The 15,378-nt window shown below is 35.8% G+C and overlaps 1 protein-coding gene across 1 annotated transcript in view; it reads left to right on the forward strand.

Annotated features, from left to right (window-relative positions):
- EndoA (SH3 domain containing GRB2 like, endophilin-A) overlaps positions 1-15,378 on the forward strand; it is a 730,848-nt gene that overhangs the window by 545,124 nt on the left and 170,346 nt on the right. Inside the window, exon 9 of the mRNA XM_089594978.1 lies at positions 14,968-15,065. Within this exon, the coding sequence (XP_089451104.1) occupies positions 14,968-15,065 (98 nt within the window). The remainder of the gene's footprint in view (positions 1-14,967; positions 15,066-15,378) is intronic.

The raw sequence follows: 15,378 nt of genomic DNA on the forward strand, positions 1-15,378 counted from the left end.
CATAGTTCTGTGAACTTATGCAACACATAACCTCCATAACAAAAGATTTTCAGCAGACTAGATAAAAAAAAACATTTGGCAATACAGAAATTGCTTTCTGAACCACCAAAGCTCGCATAACTTGGTCTCGAACCTACAAAAATTGAGTAAATTAAACTTTTACACGAAATCTTAGTAACTTTTGCCCTCATTAATACAATATTTAAGCATTACTCACTGAGTACCTATAAGCATAATTTATTAACCATATAACTACTTTCTGTCACACCTAAGCTCAAATCACCTAATCTCGATTCCCCAAAATGTAATAACGTAAGTTTTCTAACAGAATCCTGTAAATTTATGCAACCCATGGCCCCTATTACAAAAGATTATTAGCAGACAAGCCTTAATACAGAAGCCAACAATACACAAATTGTTATCGAATCATTAAAGTTTATACAACTGAACCTCAAGTCCAGAAAAATCCAGTATCAAGACTTTTACATGAAATAAGAGAAACGTTTGCCTTTATGAGTACTTTAACTGAAGATAACTTACAGAGTAGCTTCAAACATAAGGTTACAACCGTAGAATTACTTTCTCACAAACCTAATCTCAAATCCTTTAAAATCTAGTAACTTAAGCTTTTTTACGAAATTCTATAAGCTTATGCGTCTAATAGTGTTATAACTTCAGATTTTTAACAAAATAGCTTCAATTGTAAGCTTTTAGTTGTAGGATGACTTTCTTATACACGAAAGCTCAAGTAACTTACCCTTAAACCCTTAAAAGTTAAATAACGTAAATTTTTTTTACAACATTCTGTGAACTTATGCAACACATGTCCGCCATAACAAAATATTTTTAAGCAGACGAGCCTTGATACAGAAGCCAACAACACAGAAATCTCTTTCTGACATATTTAAGCTTGCACAACTTTACCTCAAACCGTCATCAATCCAGCAACCTAAGCTTTTTACGAAATTCTGTACACTTATGTACCTATTTATCCTATTACTCAAAATCTTCAGCAGAGTAGCTTTAAACATTAGCCAACAACCTTAGAAACGCTGTTGGAACTACGAAATCTCGAATAACTTAACCTCTTATCTTAAATACCCGAACCCGTGAGCTTTTTTTATTGAAGTCTGTAAACTTATACACCCAACAGCCTTATCTAATATTAACCTAGATTCCACGCAAAGTACAGGTGTTTAAGTTCATCCTTATTATACACAGGAAAACCGTGAGCTTAAATTAACCCTTTCTGACTAGACCGTTACAGCGGAGTTTCATGTAAATAGGCACTGTATTAACATCCATAGCTTGTACATCGAGGACAGGAGAACATATAAGGTCTTACATATAGACTGTAGGTGCATGTAAAAATATACACTGTAATATACAATGAACAAATGATAAATATTGATGGTGTGTACTTACATTTGTGTTGCCTCATAAACTTTAATCTATACTTCTTAGACTCTCACCTTAAATATTTTCCTAGAAACTTAAGAGACCTTAGCAAAGAATAAGAAGAACGATTTCATCAAAATCTTAAAAATTTTGAGAGTTGATATAAAGTAGTAATATATTGATAAAAATTATGTACATACATTTTTAATATTATTTGTCTTTTATTCCAATTAACATTTTATCTGTTACTAAAAGTATATCACCTCTTTCTTCGTTAGTCATTTTACTTTGACGTTTAGACTAAATAATCTACGTTATAGTTACAGAATAACAGAGACGTATTTATTTAGAATCTTTTGATCATAAAAAAATAATAATGTTATATTATATAAAAAACGCATTAAATTGTTCAAGGGCCAATTAAATGAAATTGTGCAATTTGTAAACAGTAAAACGTACATTGACTTTTGACATATTTTTCGTTGCTTAAACACTTTTTAGTTTCAATTTATGATCCAAACTAGTTTGTTAAAAATCTTGAGCTGTAGGACCAATGGGTACATAAGTATATAGGATTTCGTAAAAAAGCTTAGGTCACTGGATTTTAAGGAATCTAAGGTTAGGTTATGTGAGCTTTGATGATTCAGTAAGCAATTTGTGTGTCGTCTGATTATGTATCAATGCTTGTCTGCTAAAATATTTTATGGTAGGGGCCATGGGTTGCATAATTTTACAGAATGTGGTCGAAAAACTTACGTTAGTAGATTTTTAGGGAAATTGAGGTTAGATTATTTGAGCTGTGGTGTATTAGAAAGTCATTTCATAGTTTATATCTTATGTTTAAAGCTACTTTATTTGTGATCTGTGGTTATAGTAGTGATAAGGCGAAAAGGTTCCAAAATTTCTTGAAAAAGCTTCAGTTCTGAGTTTTTGGAGATTTGAGCTTAGGTTGTGCGAGCTTTGATGGTTCAGAAAGTGATTTTTGTATTGCTGGCTTATGTATTAAGGCTATTCTGCTGAAAATCCATGCATAGGGAAGCAATGGGTTGCATGAATTTATAGAAATTTGCCGAAAATCTTACATTATTCAATTGCTTGAGGTTTCGAGATAAGTCACAAAATTTGGCCATGCTGGGGTTATTCTGATTCCAAATTTCCATCTTAGGCACTTGATAAACACAAAATAAGCTGGGTTTGATAAGAGTACCCCGATTTTTTTTTCGTGGTCTTGTGTTATTGATTACCACTTCAATATTATGCAAGTGATTTTTATATTATTATTATATGATGCAACTATTTTTCCAGAACTTTTGATCAATATGTTTGCCGTTAGTGATTAGTTTTATAATTTTTTTTCGCTAGTTTTATAGGTATTCTACAACAAAATATTTGTGCCATGATATAAACTATACAGATGTAAGATCTGAAAGGCATTGAAGATAAATAACTACTGTTTTTCGTCATTTTATGTCTTCCTTGCCCTCTAGTGTAAACATTTTGAGTGCTTCATGACAGCCCATTTCATATACTGAATATGTATCATTATGAAATACACAGTTTTATTCTAAGATTATAAAAAGTGAGTGCTAAGCGATCTTTAAACATCGAGCTGTTTATTAGCTTTTACAATAGCGTGATGTATAACTAACTTCGTTCGAAACAAGCTATCGTCACAAACTGGAGTTATGCATGCATCTCCAAACAGTATTATAAAGTGCTTATACAACAACATTCATTTGCCCTACTATAACAAAGAATAAGAATAATCAACAACTTTAACTTAATTTACTGTGCATATCTATGAAAAACATCGTACAAAATTTCGTCAGCAACTTGTACGTACTGTAAAATTCGAGAGATCAGCAGTTTTAACTATCAGTCATAGCATATTTATTACGTCACGACTGCTTATGTATGCGCTGCGATTGTTTATTCAGTCCCTACCCCACCTGATGCTTCCTTGTTAAATGCAAGAATATAAAAACTCCTTGCAAGTACCAATATTCGCTTTTTCTGTTTTATCAAGTGCTCTGAAGTAACTATAAAGGTTAAAAGTGGTTTCTGTTGCATCTTTAAACAAAATAGTGGAATTAATTCGTTTATTAAGCTGCGTGTAAGTAGCATACATTTCAAAAAAATGTAAGACTTAGTTCTGTGACTTAGTTCAAGCAAACTAGGCCACTGTAGACTCGCCTAAAAAGTAAATCAAACAGAAACAAAGAAGAACGGATCGTCGACTTTAGTTCCGTCGTACCCATCCATGAGTACTCTGGTGTAGGACTAAAATCATCGCTGTGATCAACCTTGTAAGATCTTGGGACTGCGTGCTTGCATTCAGTGGCTCACCAACGATCATCCAAGTCAGTTAAGCTAAGAATCCTACAAATCGTTACAACACTGAAAATGTGAGCTTGAAACTTTATAATTTAAATTATGCGTAGAAATTAATTATTTCTGGATTTACTTAATGTAGTGAATTATTAGATAAGATTAAAAATAAAATCAACGATTTAGAACAAAAGTATACTGTTGGTTAGAGTAAATAAGGCCTTTAGGATAACGAATGATTCCTGACAAACAAAAATTAAATTTATTTGTTTATAGAACAAATTCACGAGTTTTGTTCTTTACTTAGAACTTTAGACATAACGTGGCATGTAGGGAATTAAGCTTTTCGTTTACTTCAAGTATGCTTTAACCAAATCTGAATTCTTAATTTTTTTTGTATCTCTTTATTAAACTTTTCATTTTTTTCAATATTATTTTCTTTACTATTTTGAAAATTTCTTTATAATAGATCATATAATGGAGCATACAAGAAAAGTAGCTGATGTTGCTACAAAGGTACATTTACTGGAACAATATCATAAGATAAGGAAAGCCAAAAAGTCGCTTGAATTCCTTAAGTTATCACGTGAGGTAGCTATTATTAATACAGGTTTACGTATTCATGAAGCTGCCCTGCATAAACCCATATATAGTGGCCAAAATACACTATTCAGAAATTTCTTGCAATATATAGAAAACGGTAGATCTCTTGTCTCTAACACCACAGAATCCATGTTTAAAAAACAGTCATTTAATTTTTGATTCTATTTTTTATGAACCATTTGAAACCATACTTTCTTCCTCAAAGCCTCACGCTTCATACATTACTGACATTAATAATTCTCAAATAAGACAGGCGGAAACTGTTAGCAATTTTTACAAAACCATCTCCAAACTTATTGTGTAAGGTGATAGAGCTGAAAAAATAGAAGCCACTTCCAATAATATTCCTGAAAATCAACAGCCTAAGTTAAAATTATATCTAGAAACGGCTGGCCATAAAGCATTTATGCAAGGCCCACTTCATGGATTGAAGGCTAATATAATGTCGAACGTACCAAAAACTTTTGCTGACGCTTTATGTAGCTTAAGAAGTCGAAGATGCTGGGAAGATATTATACCCCAATATTTACGCTATCATGGACCATCAAAATCCACATATGTACCTTGCTCATCACTGACACCCTACAGCAAGGCAATATGTATCAGTACACCAACAAAACAGTCCAGAATATTTCTCAAACTTTTAGCCCAATCAAGATAATACGCAGCAAGTTGAATGTAATAGTTCCAACACGTACAATCGCGATAATACATGTTATTATTATAATCCTAATAACCCAAAAATTTTCCTTACTACGTTTAATTCAAATGGAAAAATAGTATCAAGCAGCTCTTCAATATCGAAAAAATGACTTCACTGATTCACCTGTAAAATTGTTGCAAAGAGCGAACGGAACACAATTTCATCAATCTTTTAATGACTCGTGAAAAAATAATTAAAGTTTATTCCCTATACAGCTAATACATTACCAAAATTAATTTTTAGCCTATTTCAAGTGCCTCTTTAACACAAGCTTACTGTGGTGTGTATTTGACAACTATTTTACTTCTTTAATGGGAAATCATCCTTGCATTTGTAAAAACTTTCAGACACCACGATAATTGTGAAACAATACTAGCTTTTACTCGAGGTCGGATGTATAAAGCAAAGTTACTAAAACCGTTGTAATCGCTAACCGCAAAAACTACTGAACCAATTTTGCTGAAATTTTGCATACTAATTCTTGATAATTTCTAGATGGTTTTCGCATAGTTTTTTTTTTTTTGATAGTTAATAACAATAGTGATAAACAAGCTCGAAACTTTGCTAAAATTAGCAAGCTTTGCGTTTTAGTTCAGTAGGAAGCGCTAAGTAGCGTCGAGATAAAATTGAAGCCACCCACATTTAAAGATAGTGAAGAGTAGTTATAAGATGCCTCATCAAATTGCCGATTGTCGTAATCGGTCATCGGCAGTACACCAAGCACAGAGTTATTAGTTGGACTACTGGGCATCCTGGCTACTGATGACACTCTTCTTTCGTGGTCAAGCGAAATAAATCGGTTTGTACCCTGGATCGCCAAGATAACAACGGTAAAATAGGCGCTTAGAACGTCAACGTTTGCGGCGGAACACCAGGAGACGTATCTAGCCAGAGCACAACCTACTTCAACACTTCAGAGCTTCGTGGCCGTTCAACCATCCAGCCTGATGCTGTCAGAGAATTTTCTACTTCAAATGCAAGCCAGGAAAGATAGCTTTGAAAAGTACGGGCAGCCACAACGGCTTCCTTCTGAGTGGTCTTTTCGATGGCGAACCTTACAGAGATGGTATTCTTCAGGCCCACTCTTCCAACTAACGATGAGCAGTTGATTATCCGGGGAACGACCCGAAGACGAGATATTTTTTGGTCAGCGGCGTATCTCCCTCCATCATGGTCTCCATACACAGAGATTTCGAGAGCAAAAGTCAAGCTACCCGCAATCAGCTCTTTATCGTCAAGAATAATGATAAGGAATAGCTGGAAGTTCCACCAAGTATTAACGTTCCCTACTTAACCATCAATCTCATCGGTACTTTTAAGGGCCACCTAAATTTAAAACTGCCTTGCCTAAAAAAACGTTTTTACTACTATTTCCGAAAACGATTCGTCGACTAAAAGATTATGTAAGGCCAGCCACTATTAAACGAAGTCAGTCATTCACTGGCAGACGTCACGAGCGGAGTTGTTCGTTGCAAGGCTGCGAAACCAGAAATCACCGATCCTCTCCAAGGTCTGCACTAGAAGAACCTAACAGCTATGAAGGAAAAATAAACTCCACTCTCTAACAAGCAAGCATCACGAACCAATTTCTCCACCTTAGATCACCAAAACAGCTGAGTCTATAAAAAAATAAGGTGCTTTACAAGCTTAAGATACCAACGTCTTTGATGTTATAACCAGAAGACTTTAAAAAAAAGCTCTACAACCAGCTCTAAAGCTTGAAACATTACAGTTTTTCTCCCAATCAGTGTGGTGCTACGATAACAGGCCAGAAAAGATCACCCTAAGGTATACAGGCAATTACGTTTGCTGGAAACTTCAATCAAGAAAGAGTTTATTTAACAAGCTCACAAGTCCTTTTTAGGGTCATCAGAAGTCGAACTACCTTGCCAACAAATATATTACAACCTAATAAAGTTAAAAGAATCGGCTTCAGGGCTCACAAAAGTCTTAACAATGCCAAAAGTTGCAAGAAGTCGAATCGGAAGGAAAACTTCAAATGCATCTAATGAATAAAATTTTCGGCGTTAAGAAAATGACGCTGAACATTCATCGAGATTAAAGCAGCATCAAAATCGATAAGTAAAGAATTTGTTGAGTGAGAAATCAGTTTTTCATTAAAACCCTTATAGTAATCTGTTGAATCTTCTTGATTTTAAAAAAGGTTAGAATATGTATTTGTATGTTTGTGGCGATAAAAAATGTGGAGATTAAGCTCCAGGACTTTCATGCTGTAGTAATATAGTTGTAAAATAAGAGAAAAATGTTTTTTTTAATTATATATGTTTTGTGAGTCTTAAATCTTTACAGCTTAAAAAAATAGTCCTAATCATAGATTATACGGAAGAAATTGCAAATCAACGACCTACGATTGATTTATGACTGAAGAATTGCACGGTACTTTTTGGCATGATTTTCTTTCTACTTCTTACAGCTCTTTACTTGATGCAATAAACTGTATAAATTTCAAACAAATATCTTTCGATAAAAAGATTTTTGTTTTGAAAAGTGTCAGAAATAAATGTAAAATTTTTGACTGAAATTGTTTCACGTCACATGTCAACACACTACGTCGTTCCATTTAGTGATTCTATGGCGAAGCCGTGACGCGGTGACGGGGGGCTGTTAGTTCTTTCAATAATCAACAAAATTTCAGACCAAAGTGTGCTCGTCACCCAGACGTAGCTTTGAGCAAGGACCTCAATCAGCGTCCACTGACGAACCAATTTGTGCAATAGCCTGAGTGTCCATTCCAAGAAATATTGGCAATGTGCTGACAGTTGGGCTGAAAATCTCACAACTAAATAAGAGCGAAGACACATTTATCGTGGATACAAGAGCTGATGTCCATGTAAATAATATTTTCATTACTACTGGATGTTATGAATATGGACACAACAGTTTCCCTTATTGGGTTAGTTTTAATCAGCTTAGTCCCTTGGAATTACATTTTCCGAATTACTTTAGAATTGATTAACACACATACACACTTGGCAAACTAGACTTGTTAATGTAAGCTATATCATCAATGTCGACAAACACCATCTACATAACTTTTTTTTTATACAGTCTGAAAAATAAGACACCTGTTAAAGGTGATAAATAGCCACCGAAACGTTGCGTATCTCTTACTATCTAAAAAAATGATTTGTATTATTGACTACCGTCTTATAGTTATAGTATCATCACTTGATAGAATACTGTTATTCTCCAAAGATAGAGGTAAAAAAGTTCTAATTTTGACTCCGTTCACGTAGAATGCCCTATATTATGACCACCAGTATATATCACTACATAAGAAATTTACACTTTTCCTTAGAATTTCTTAAAATGAGGATTGAATTAAAAGAAGGTAGAGACTATCCTTCGCGCTGCAGTCTATGAATCTACTACTAGTATGCCTTGAGGCAAACACTAATAAGTTGGACTATTTAAGTAAAACCTTTTGAACTCTTGGCTTCAGCCATATGTATACATATAAACGTCTCGAGTGTCTCAACTTTGCAGTGATCCTCAGAACATGGGCCGAGTTTGAACTCATTGTTTCTTTACTAATAGTAAATAGTGGTTAGTTTTAGTCTCTGTTAAATTAATAATCAGCAGTGTAAAGTTACTTTTTCTATTATTTTATCAAGAATAATAAATAAAATAAAAATTATGACTTGTACTAATAAAAAAGTGGAAGTGCTTTATTTTCGTACTTACACTCTTCTATAGCATCTAATGTATTACTTTATTTTAAGCATTTGTACCTAGTTACCTGTAAATGTATATAAAATATAGACTAAGCTGCAGAACTATTGCTTACTAATACATAACTTCTTGATACATAAGACTTGCTACTTCGCTACATGGTATCTGTGTATGTATACAATGTATATAATAAAAAAATTTTTTATAACACACTCATTTTCCAAATGTCTAAATCTTTATTTTTACTTTATGCATATTTTTAGACGTTGATATGTATACATATCTGTCGTTCTGCTGGAAACGGCATATTTTGCGTCCTTATCAATGACAACGTCCTTCAAGAAAATGTCACTTCGGAAACTTTTTTAAATATAAGAAGGGATATTAACCGCTGAAGTAACAACAGAATTTAGATCTTGGAAAAGTGATCCTTTTGTTTTAGATGCAACAAAAGTACTAAACTGGTGTTACAGGGTCGTGTGTCACTCGTAAGTTCTCCAGTTTGACGACACTCGAGATCAAAGCATGGAGTTTTTAATTTTTTATCTACATAAGCCTTAGTAAGTTATTAACGTTTACAACATTTTGACGTATAAAGATAGTCTAAACAAACTGTATCCAAGACATACGTAAGCTTAGAGTTGCGTGACTAAAATCTTGTAAAATTAACATTTTAACAAAAAATGCTCTGACAACTACACGCAATTAAATTTGGACATTGCAATAAAAGTGTGTTGTATTCTGCAAATGTTAAAAATATTGCAGAAATTTTTTGAATTTTTTCATTTTTGTAAGCTAGTGCCATAGGCTTGTGAATTCAAAGGTGTGTCTCTCTAAAACAAAAACTTAGATCCCGTAATGCTATGAAACGTCATGTAACTTTTTGAAGCGTTAGGCAATTGACTCAGAAGATGGGAGGTTAAAATATAACTGTTATGCATATGACGTAAGTTCAGTGGCAAAATCACGTATGCAAAGTATCTACCAGCAGCTTTGGCAGCAAGATGAAGCAGGCCCAGCCACTTACATACAAACCAATGTACACAAGCCAACGTACGTTACTGATAACGGCGTTTTTGTTTCCTGCTATAACCAGCAAGCTACCCAACGACTTAATGGCAGCAGCTTTCGACCTGGTGCTTCACCTGTTTTCAAGTTTCGTAAGGTATGCGTGCGTAAAGTGAAGTTATTTATAGGAACTTTTATCAAAATTTTAATCTCTGCGATTTTGCGTCCAATCTATAAGTGTATATGTATGTGAGCATTTTTTGGCACCAATGCCATAAGCTCTTACGTTTTCTAAAAATTAGCACGCTATAGCACTAACGAACAACGTATTTTTGGTTTCAAGTTTTTTTTGATACGCGACATACATTAACCAATTTCGAGAGTCATTAACGTGATTAATAACAATCTTAATTTTTGCGTTTTCCTAGTAATTATAACACGTTTATATACTTATAAATTTTATAAGTAATTATTCACTGCGTGTAAAAAAAATTTTGTTTACTATTAGTAATTAATAATAGACACAATGAGTACCACCAAGATGCAATTAACCGAGCTTCGCGCTGCTTTATCAGCTGCCATGGTAAAAACCGAAGAGTTACAAAATCAGTCTCAGGCCTTGGCAAGTGCCCAAATAGGGACCCATGTTGCAGGAGAACGTGCACCTTAAATTTCGATTTTTGTTCGTTCTAACTCTGTCACGTGGTTCACACAGGCGGAAATTATTTTAGGAAATTCCGGGATCATTGTGTCAGCCACTAAGGCAGATTACATAGCAGAAAAACTTGACTCAGATGGCGTTCCTAGACCAACCGACTTGTATAAACAAGTAAAAAAGCGAATTTTAGACGCTTTTGACGGCACATCGGAGAAGTGGCTCCATCAGTTACTGCAAAATCAGGTTTCATCAGAGGGCAAACCCTCGTTAATTCTTCATCTTATGCGAGCCTTGGATACTGAATGCGGGGAAGAAGTTTTCAAAATGGTTTTTTTAGAACAGTTGTCACCCGGCTGTCGTGTGGCTCTGGCGATACACAACATATCCTCTCTAACACAGCTAGCTGAAGCTGCTGACAGGTATGTTAGTTTGTCAGCTCATGACGACCCTCATATTTCAGCCTTGACACCCAAAGCCCCCGCTGGCAACCCTCAGATTTCGGGAATGAGCGACCCAATTTTTACATATTTTGAAAAGCTTTCTAACCATATGGATTTACTCACTGATTAGCTAGATCAAATCATAGGTAAAAATTCCTTGCCTCGCCGAAACCGTTCACGCTCGCACAAAAGGAGCTCGAATGGTCCTCGGGATGAAAATGATAAAAATCAAGTTTCCCAGCAGGGCAAACTATGTTATCCGTACGCTAGATACGGTGCTAAAGCCTACAAGTGTAGAGGAAATTGCTCATGGAAGTCGCCCCAGGGAAACTAAAGAATCCTCCTCGTTTGGAAGCTTCGAGTGAGGAGATGAAGAAATCTCAGCACTACCACACTCGTGACGTAACTTCCAGGTTGACTTTCTTAGTTGATACGGGTGCAGAGATTTCTCTTTTACCCAATCTAGATCTTAAAGCCAAATCTGTCGATTTCAAACTTTTCGTGCTAAATAACTCGATGATTAAAACCTACGGCAAAGAAGATTTAGTTTTGAACCTCTGTCTCAAACGTAAATTCCCATGAAAATTTCACAGCACTGACATCCCTAGTCCTATCTTAGAAGCGGATATCTTGCACTTTTTCGGTTTGATTGTGGACGTGTCTCGACGCTGGTTGATTGACCCCCATTCTAATACGTTTTCCATCGGTTATTTTGAATTTTTGGACTCACTTGAAATCAGTCTTTTCAGCCCTGACTCTAATTTTTCTAAAATTATCGCTGATTTCCCTGAAGTCATGGGAGAAAAGCCTACCCTGCTGGTGACAGACAGAGATGTTTTTTATCACATCGAAACTAATGGCCCCCCGATCATGGAGAGCATCAGACGCCTCGATCCCGAGAAATACAAGGTAGTGCAAAAAGAGTTTAAGGATCTTGTTAGCCAGAAAATATGTAGGTATTCAAAAAGCCCCTGGGCAAGTCCGATGCACATGGTCCGAAAAAGAGACGGTTCTTGGCGTATATGTGGCAATTACCGCCATTTGAGCACCTGCACAGTTCCAGATCAATATCCTGTCCCTTACTTGCAAGATTACGCTTTTCGCTTGCAAGATAAAAACATTTCTTCCAAAATCGATATTTACAAGGCGTATTATCAGATCCCAGTGTCCCCCACCGATGTTTTCAAAACTGCAGTTACGACGCCGTTCCGCCTTTTTGAGTACGTGTTCATGCCTTTTGGACTTCCCAATGCAGCTCAGTTTTTTCAGCGGTGTATTAACAACAGTGCTTTGAATGAATTACATTTTGTTTTTATTTATCTCGACGATATATTGGTTTTCTCTTCCTCCACCGAGGAACATGAGAGGCACCTACGGAGCATTTTTAGGCGCTTCAAACACTTTGGTCTTCAGATTAATACCGTTAAGTGTGAATTTGGTAGAATAGAGTTGGTTTTTCTTGGTCACCTGATTGATCAAAATGGCTCCAAGCCTTGTCAAGAAAAGGTTCGGGCCATTGCTGACTACCCAAAACCAGCGACAGTTGCTCAACTGCGTAGGTTTTTGGGGCTCGTTAACTTTTACCAGCGTAGCCTCCCCAAGGACGCTTTTGTACAAGCTCCTCTCTTCATTTACACACAAAACTCTAAAAAAAATGACAAAAGAGCCATTGATTGGTCACCAGAAGCTGTTTAGGCCTTTGAAAAGACCAAAAGCGATCTGGTTAATGCTTGTCAGTTGATTCATCCCTCTCAGAATGCTCAAACTCGATTAGTGACAAACGCGTCAGATTTCGCTATGGGTGCTGCTCTCGAAAAACTCTTCGATGGTGATTAAAAACACCTTGCTTTCTTTTCGTATGAATGTAGCTCAGCGCAGAAAAATTCTCGTGCCTATGATGAAGAGTTAACAGCTGTTTTCGAGTCTATCAAGTATTTCAGGTACTTTTTAGAAGGTAAACATTTCACTGCGGCTACAGACCATAAAGCCTTGGTTTATGCTTTTAGGCAAAAAGCTGACAAAGCTTCGCTCCACCAGCAGCGTCAGCTAGGTTTATCTCTCAATTTACTACTCAAATTAAACATCTGCCGGGATTAGATACTGTAGCCGCTGGCACCCTCTCTAGAATCGAACTTATTCATCTTCCTCTAGAACTCGAGATGCCTGATCTCGTGCAATATCAGCATCACGATGATGAGCTGAAACAATTCCTGGATTTATCTGATCATTCGCTAAATCTCAAAAGCGTCGAACTCAGCCGTAATCACAGTCACCTATACTGTGATTTGACAGGCAAAATCCTCCGTCCATATGTACCTAAAACGTTGCGAAAACGAGTTTTTGACCTTATCCACTCGTCTTCCCATTCAGGCTCTAAGGTTACTGATTAGCTACTCAAACAGAGATATGTCTGGCCTGACATGCATAGAGACTTCAAGGAATGGTGCAAAGGTTGCCTAGACTGTCAACAGACAAAGGTTTTACACCATGTGAAAAACGAGCCCAGCCAACTCGTAGCACCCAATGATAGGTTTCGTCATGTTAATATGGACATTGTAGGTTCTCTTAAATCCTACGAAGGTTTTACCTATTTGCTCACCATCATCGATCGTTTTTCTTGTTGAGCTCAGGCTATAATCTCCCAAGTATAGAAGCTTTACCGTGCTTCGAGCATTCTAGGACCACTGGATGGCTCGTTACGGTGCTCCGAGATTTTTGACTCCAGACCAAGGATCATAGTTTGAGTCAAAAATTTTTAATGCTTAGCTGTTATTCATTGGATGCTAAAGAAAAAAAACAGTAGCCCTTAATCCAGCGGCTAACGGTCTAATCGAACGCTGGCATCGCAGTTTTAAAGCTGCCCTAATGTGCCATGACAACCCTTATTGGGTAAAGATGCTTTCAACAGTCCTTCTAGGCTTTTGAACTGAAGTCCAAAGTGACACTAAAGGCTCACCAGCTGAGTTCTTATATGGAACCACTCTTCGCATTCCTGGTGAGTTTTTCATCCCAGATGACTCCGTCACAAATCCTTAAACATTCATAGAGGACTATCGTGAACACATGCGAGAGCTGAAACCAGTTTCAGTAGCATACCAACGTAAGCCTAGAACTTTCTTTTTTAAGGATCTACGTACATACTCTCATGTCTTTCGTTGTAATCCAGAAGCCAAAACGCTCGAACGACCGTACTCAGGCCCACACAAGATGATCGAACGAATCTGATCTCAATTATAAAATCGATATTAAAGGATGTCCTAAAGTCGCTTCTACCGAGCAGCTTAAGCCCGCTCATTTTGTCCCAAAAGATCTTGAGACCCCCGTTCTCGATTTGACAGCTCCTTGCATTCATCCTCCAAGGCCCATACCGATTTTAAAAAGCAGATACTTTGACGTTGGACCCTCGGTCTACATAACCCCAAAAAATGTATGGGTTGTGTACTAACTCGGACTTCCTGTTCTAAGTACGTGTATCTTTTTAACACGAGTTTTTTTTCCGTGTAAGAAGCCTTCGTTTCCTATTTAATCTTAGTTGGCAATCCATATGTTGCGCACACCCAAGCATTTTGTGTAAATGTCCTTAAATATCTAAATTATTAGAAGAAAATGTCTTTGTTGTTAAAATGAATGGATTTATTTAAGCCAAAATACCTGCATTGCACTTAGTTATTTAGAAGTAGCACTCATAATATGCTTATTAATAAACGAGCAATAAAGTTTTTTAGATAACAAATATCCTTTTAAAAATATAGTCGTTTGAATAGAAGTGTTTGTTTCTTAATAAGCTGTGGTATTTCTTAAAGTAACCGCCCTCTTGCATTTGTACTTATGTAAGAAAAGTTGCTGGTTTATTTATTCATATCATTATTAACTAACACCAAAGGCCTTTCGCGTGCAAAGTTACGTTTCTCAAGATTCTTATTCATTGATTTCATAAAAATAATAATGATAGCATACCACAATCATTAAGAACTTTAGGATTTAGTATAATTTTAAATATGCACTGAAACGTTCCAGTAGAACCTTGATCCTTTACTTACAATACCATATAATATGATTAAAAATAGAGTGTTTAAAAATAGATAAAATTTTTCTTATTAGTAGTTATTCTTTACTTCAACTGTCTTATTTTTCAGGAAAAATGAAGCAGCAAATCGCCCTAAATTAGAGTTCATTCCAAAAACGTTGGCTGATTTAACAATGGACATGTTAACAGCTGTAGATTCCATGAATGGTAAGCAGAAAATAGAACCTAACTAATTAATAACTTTTGTTCATTATACGTATTGGCAGATATTGTTAGTACATACTAAAAAAATTAGGAGTCATGGCACTCCAACCTGCCAAATGTCTAGTCTCATACGCCACTATACGTGACCACTATTCGCACGCTAGCAAAAACTCATTACTTGAGGGGTGCTGCTTTTAGAGTAAGAATATCAATTTAGGAAAAAACAGTTTAAGGACTTTTAATGAAGTTATACGTCTTTTTATACATCTTATGGTTTTGTTGCAAAATGGTTCCAAGCATATCTATTCCTAATTTT

This window comes from Copidosoma floridanum, unplaced genomic scaffold (genome assembly GCF_036245765.1).
Source record: "Copidosoma floridanum isolate Cflo_tuat_1 unplaced genomic scaffold, Cflo_Japanese_pri ptg000022l, whole genome shotgun sequence".
In the NCBI taxonomy this organism is placed as follows: domain Eukaryota; kingdom Metazoa; phylum Arthropoda; class Insecta; order Hymenoptera; family Encyrtidae; genus Copidosoma; species Copidosoma floridanum.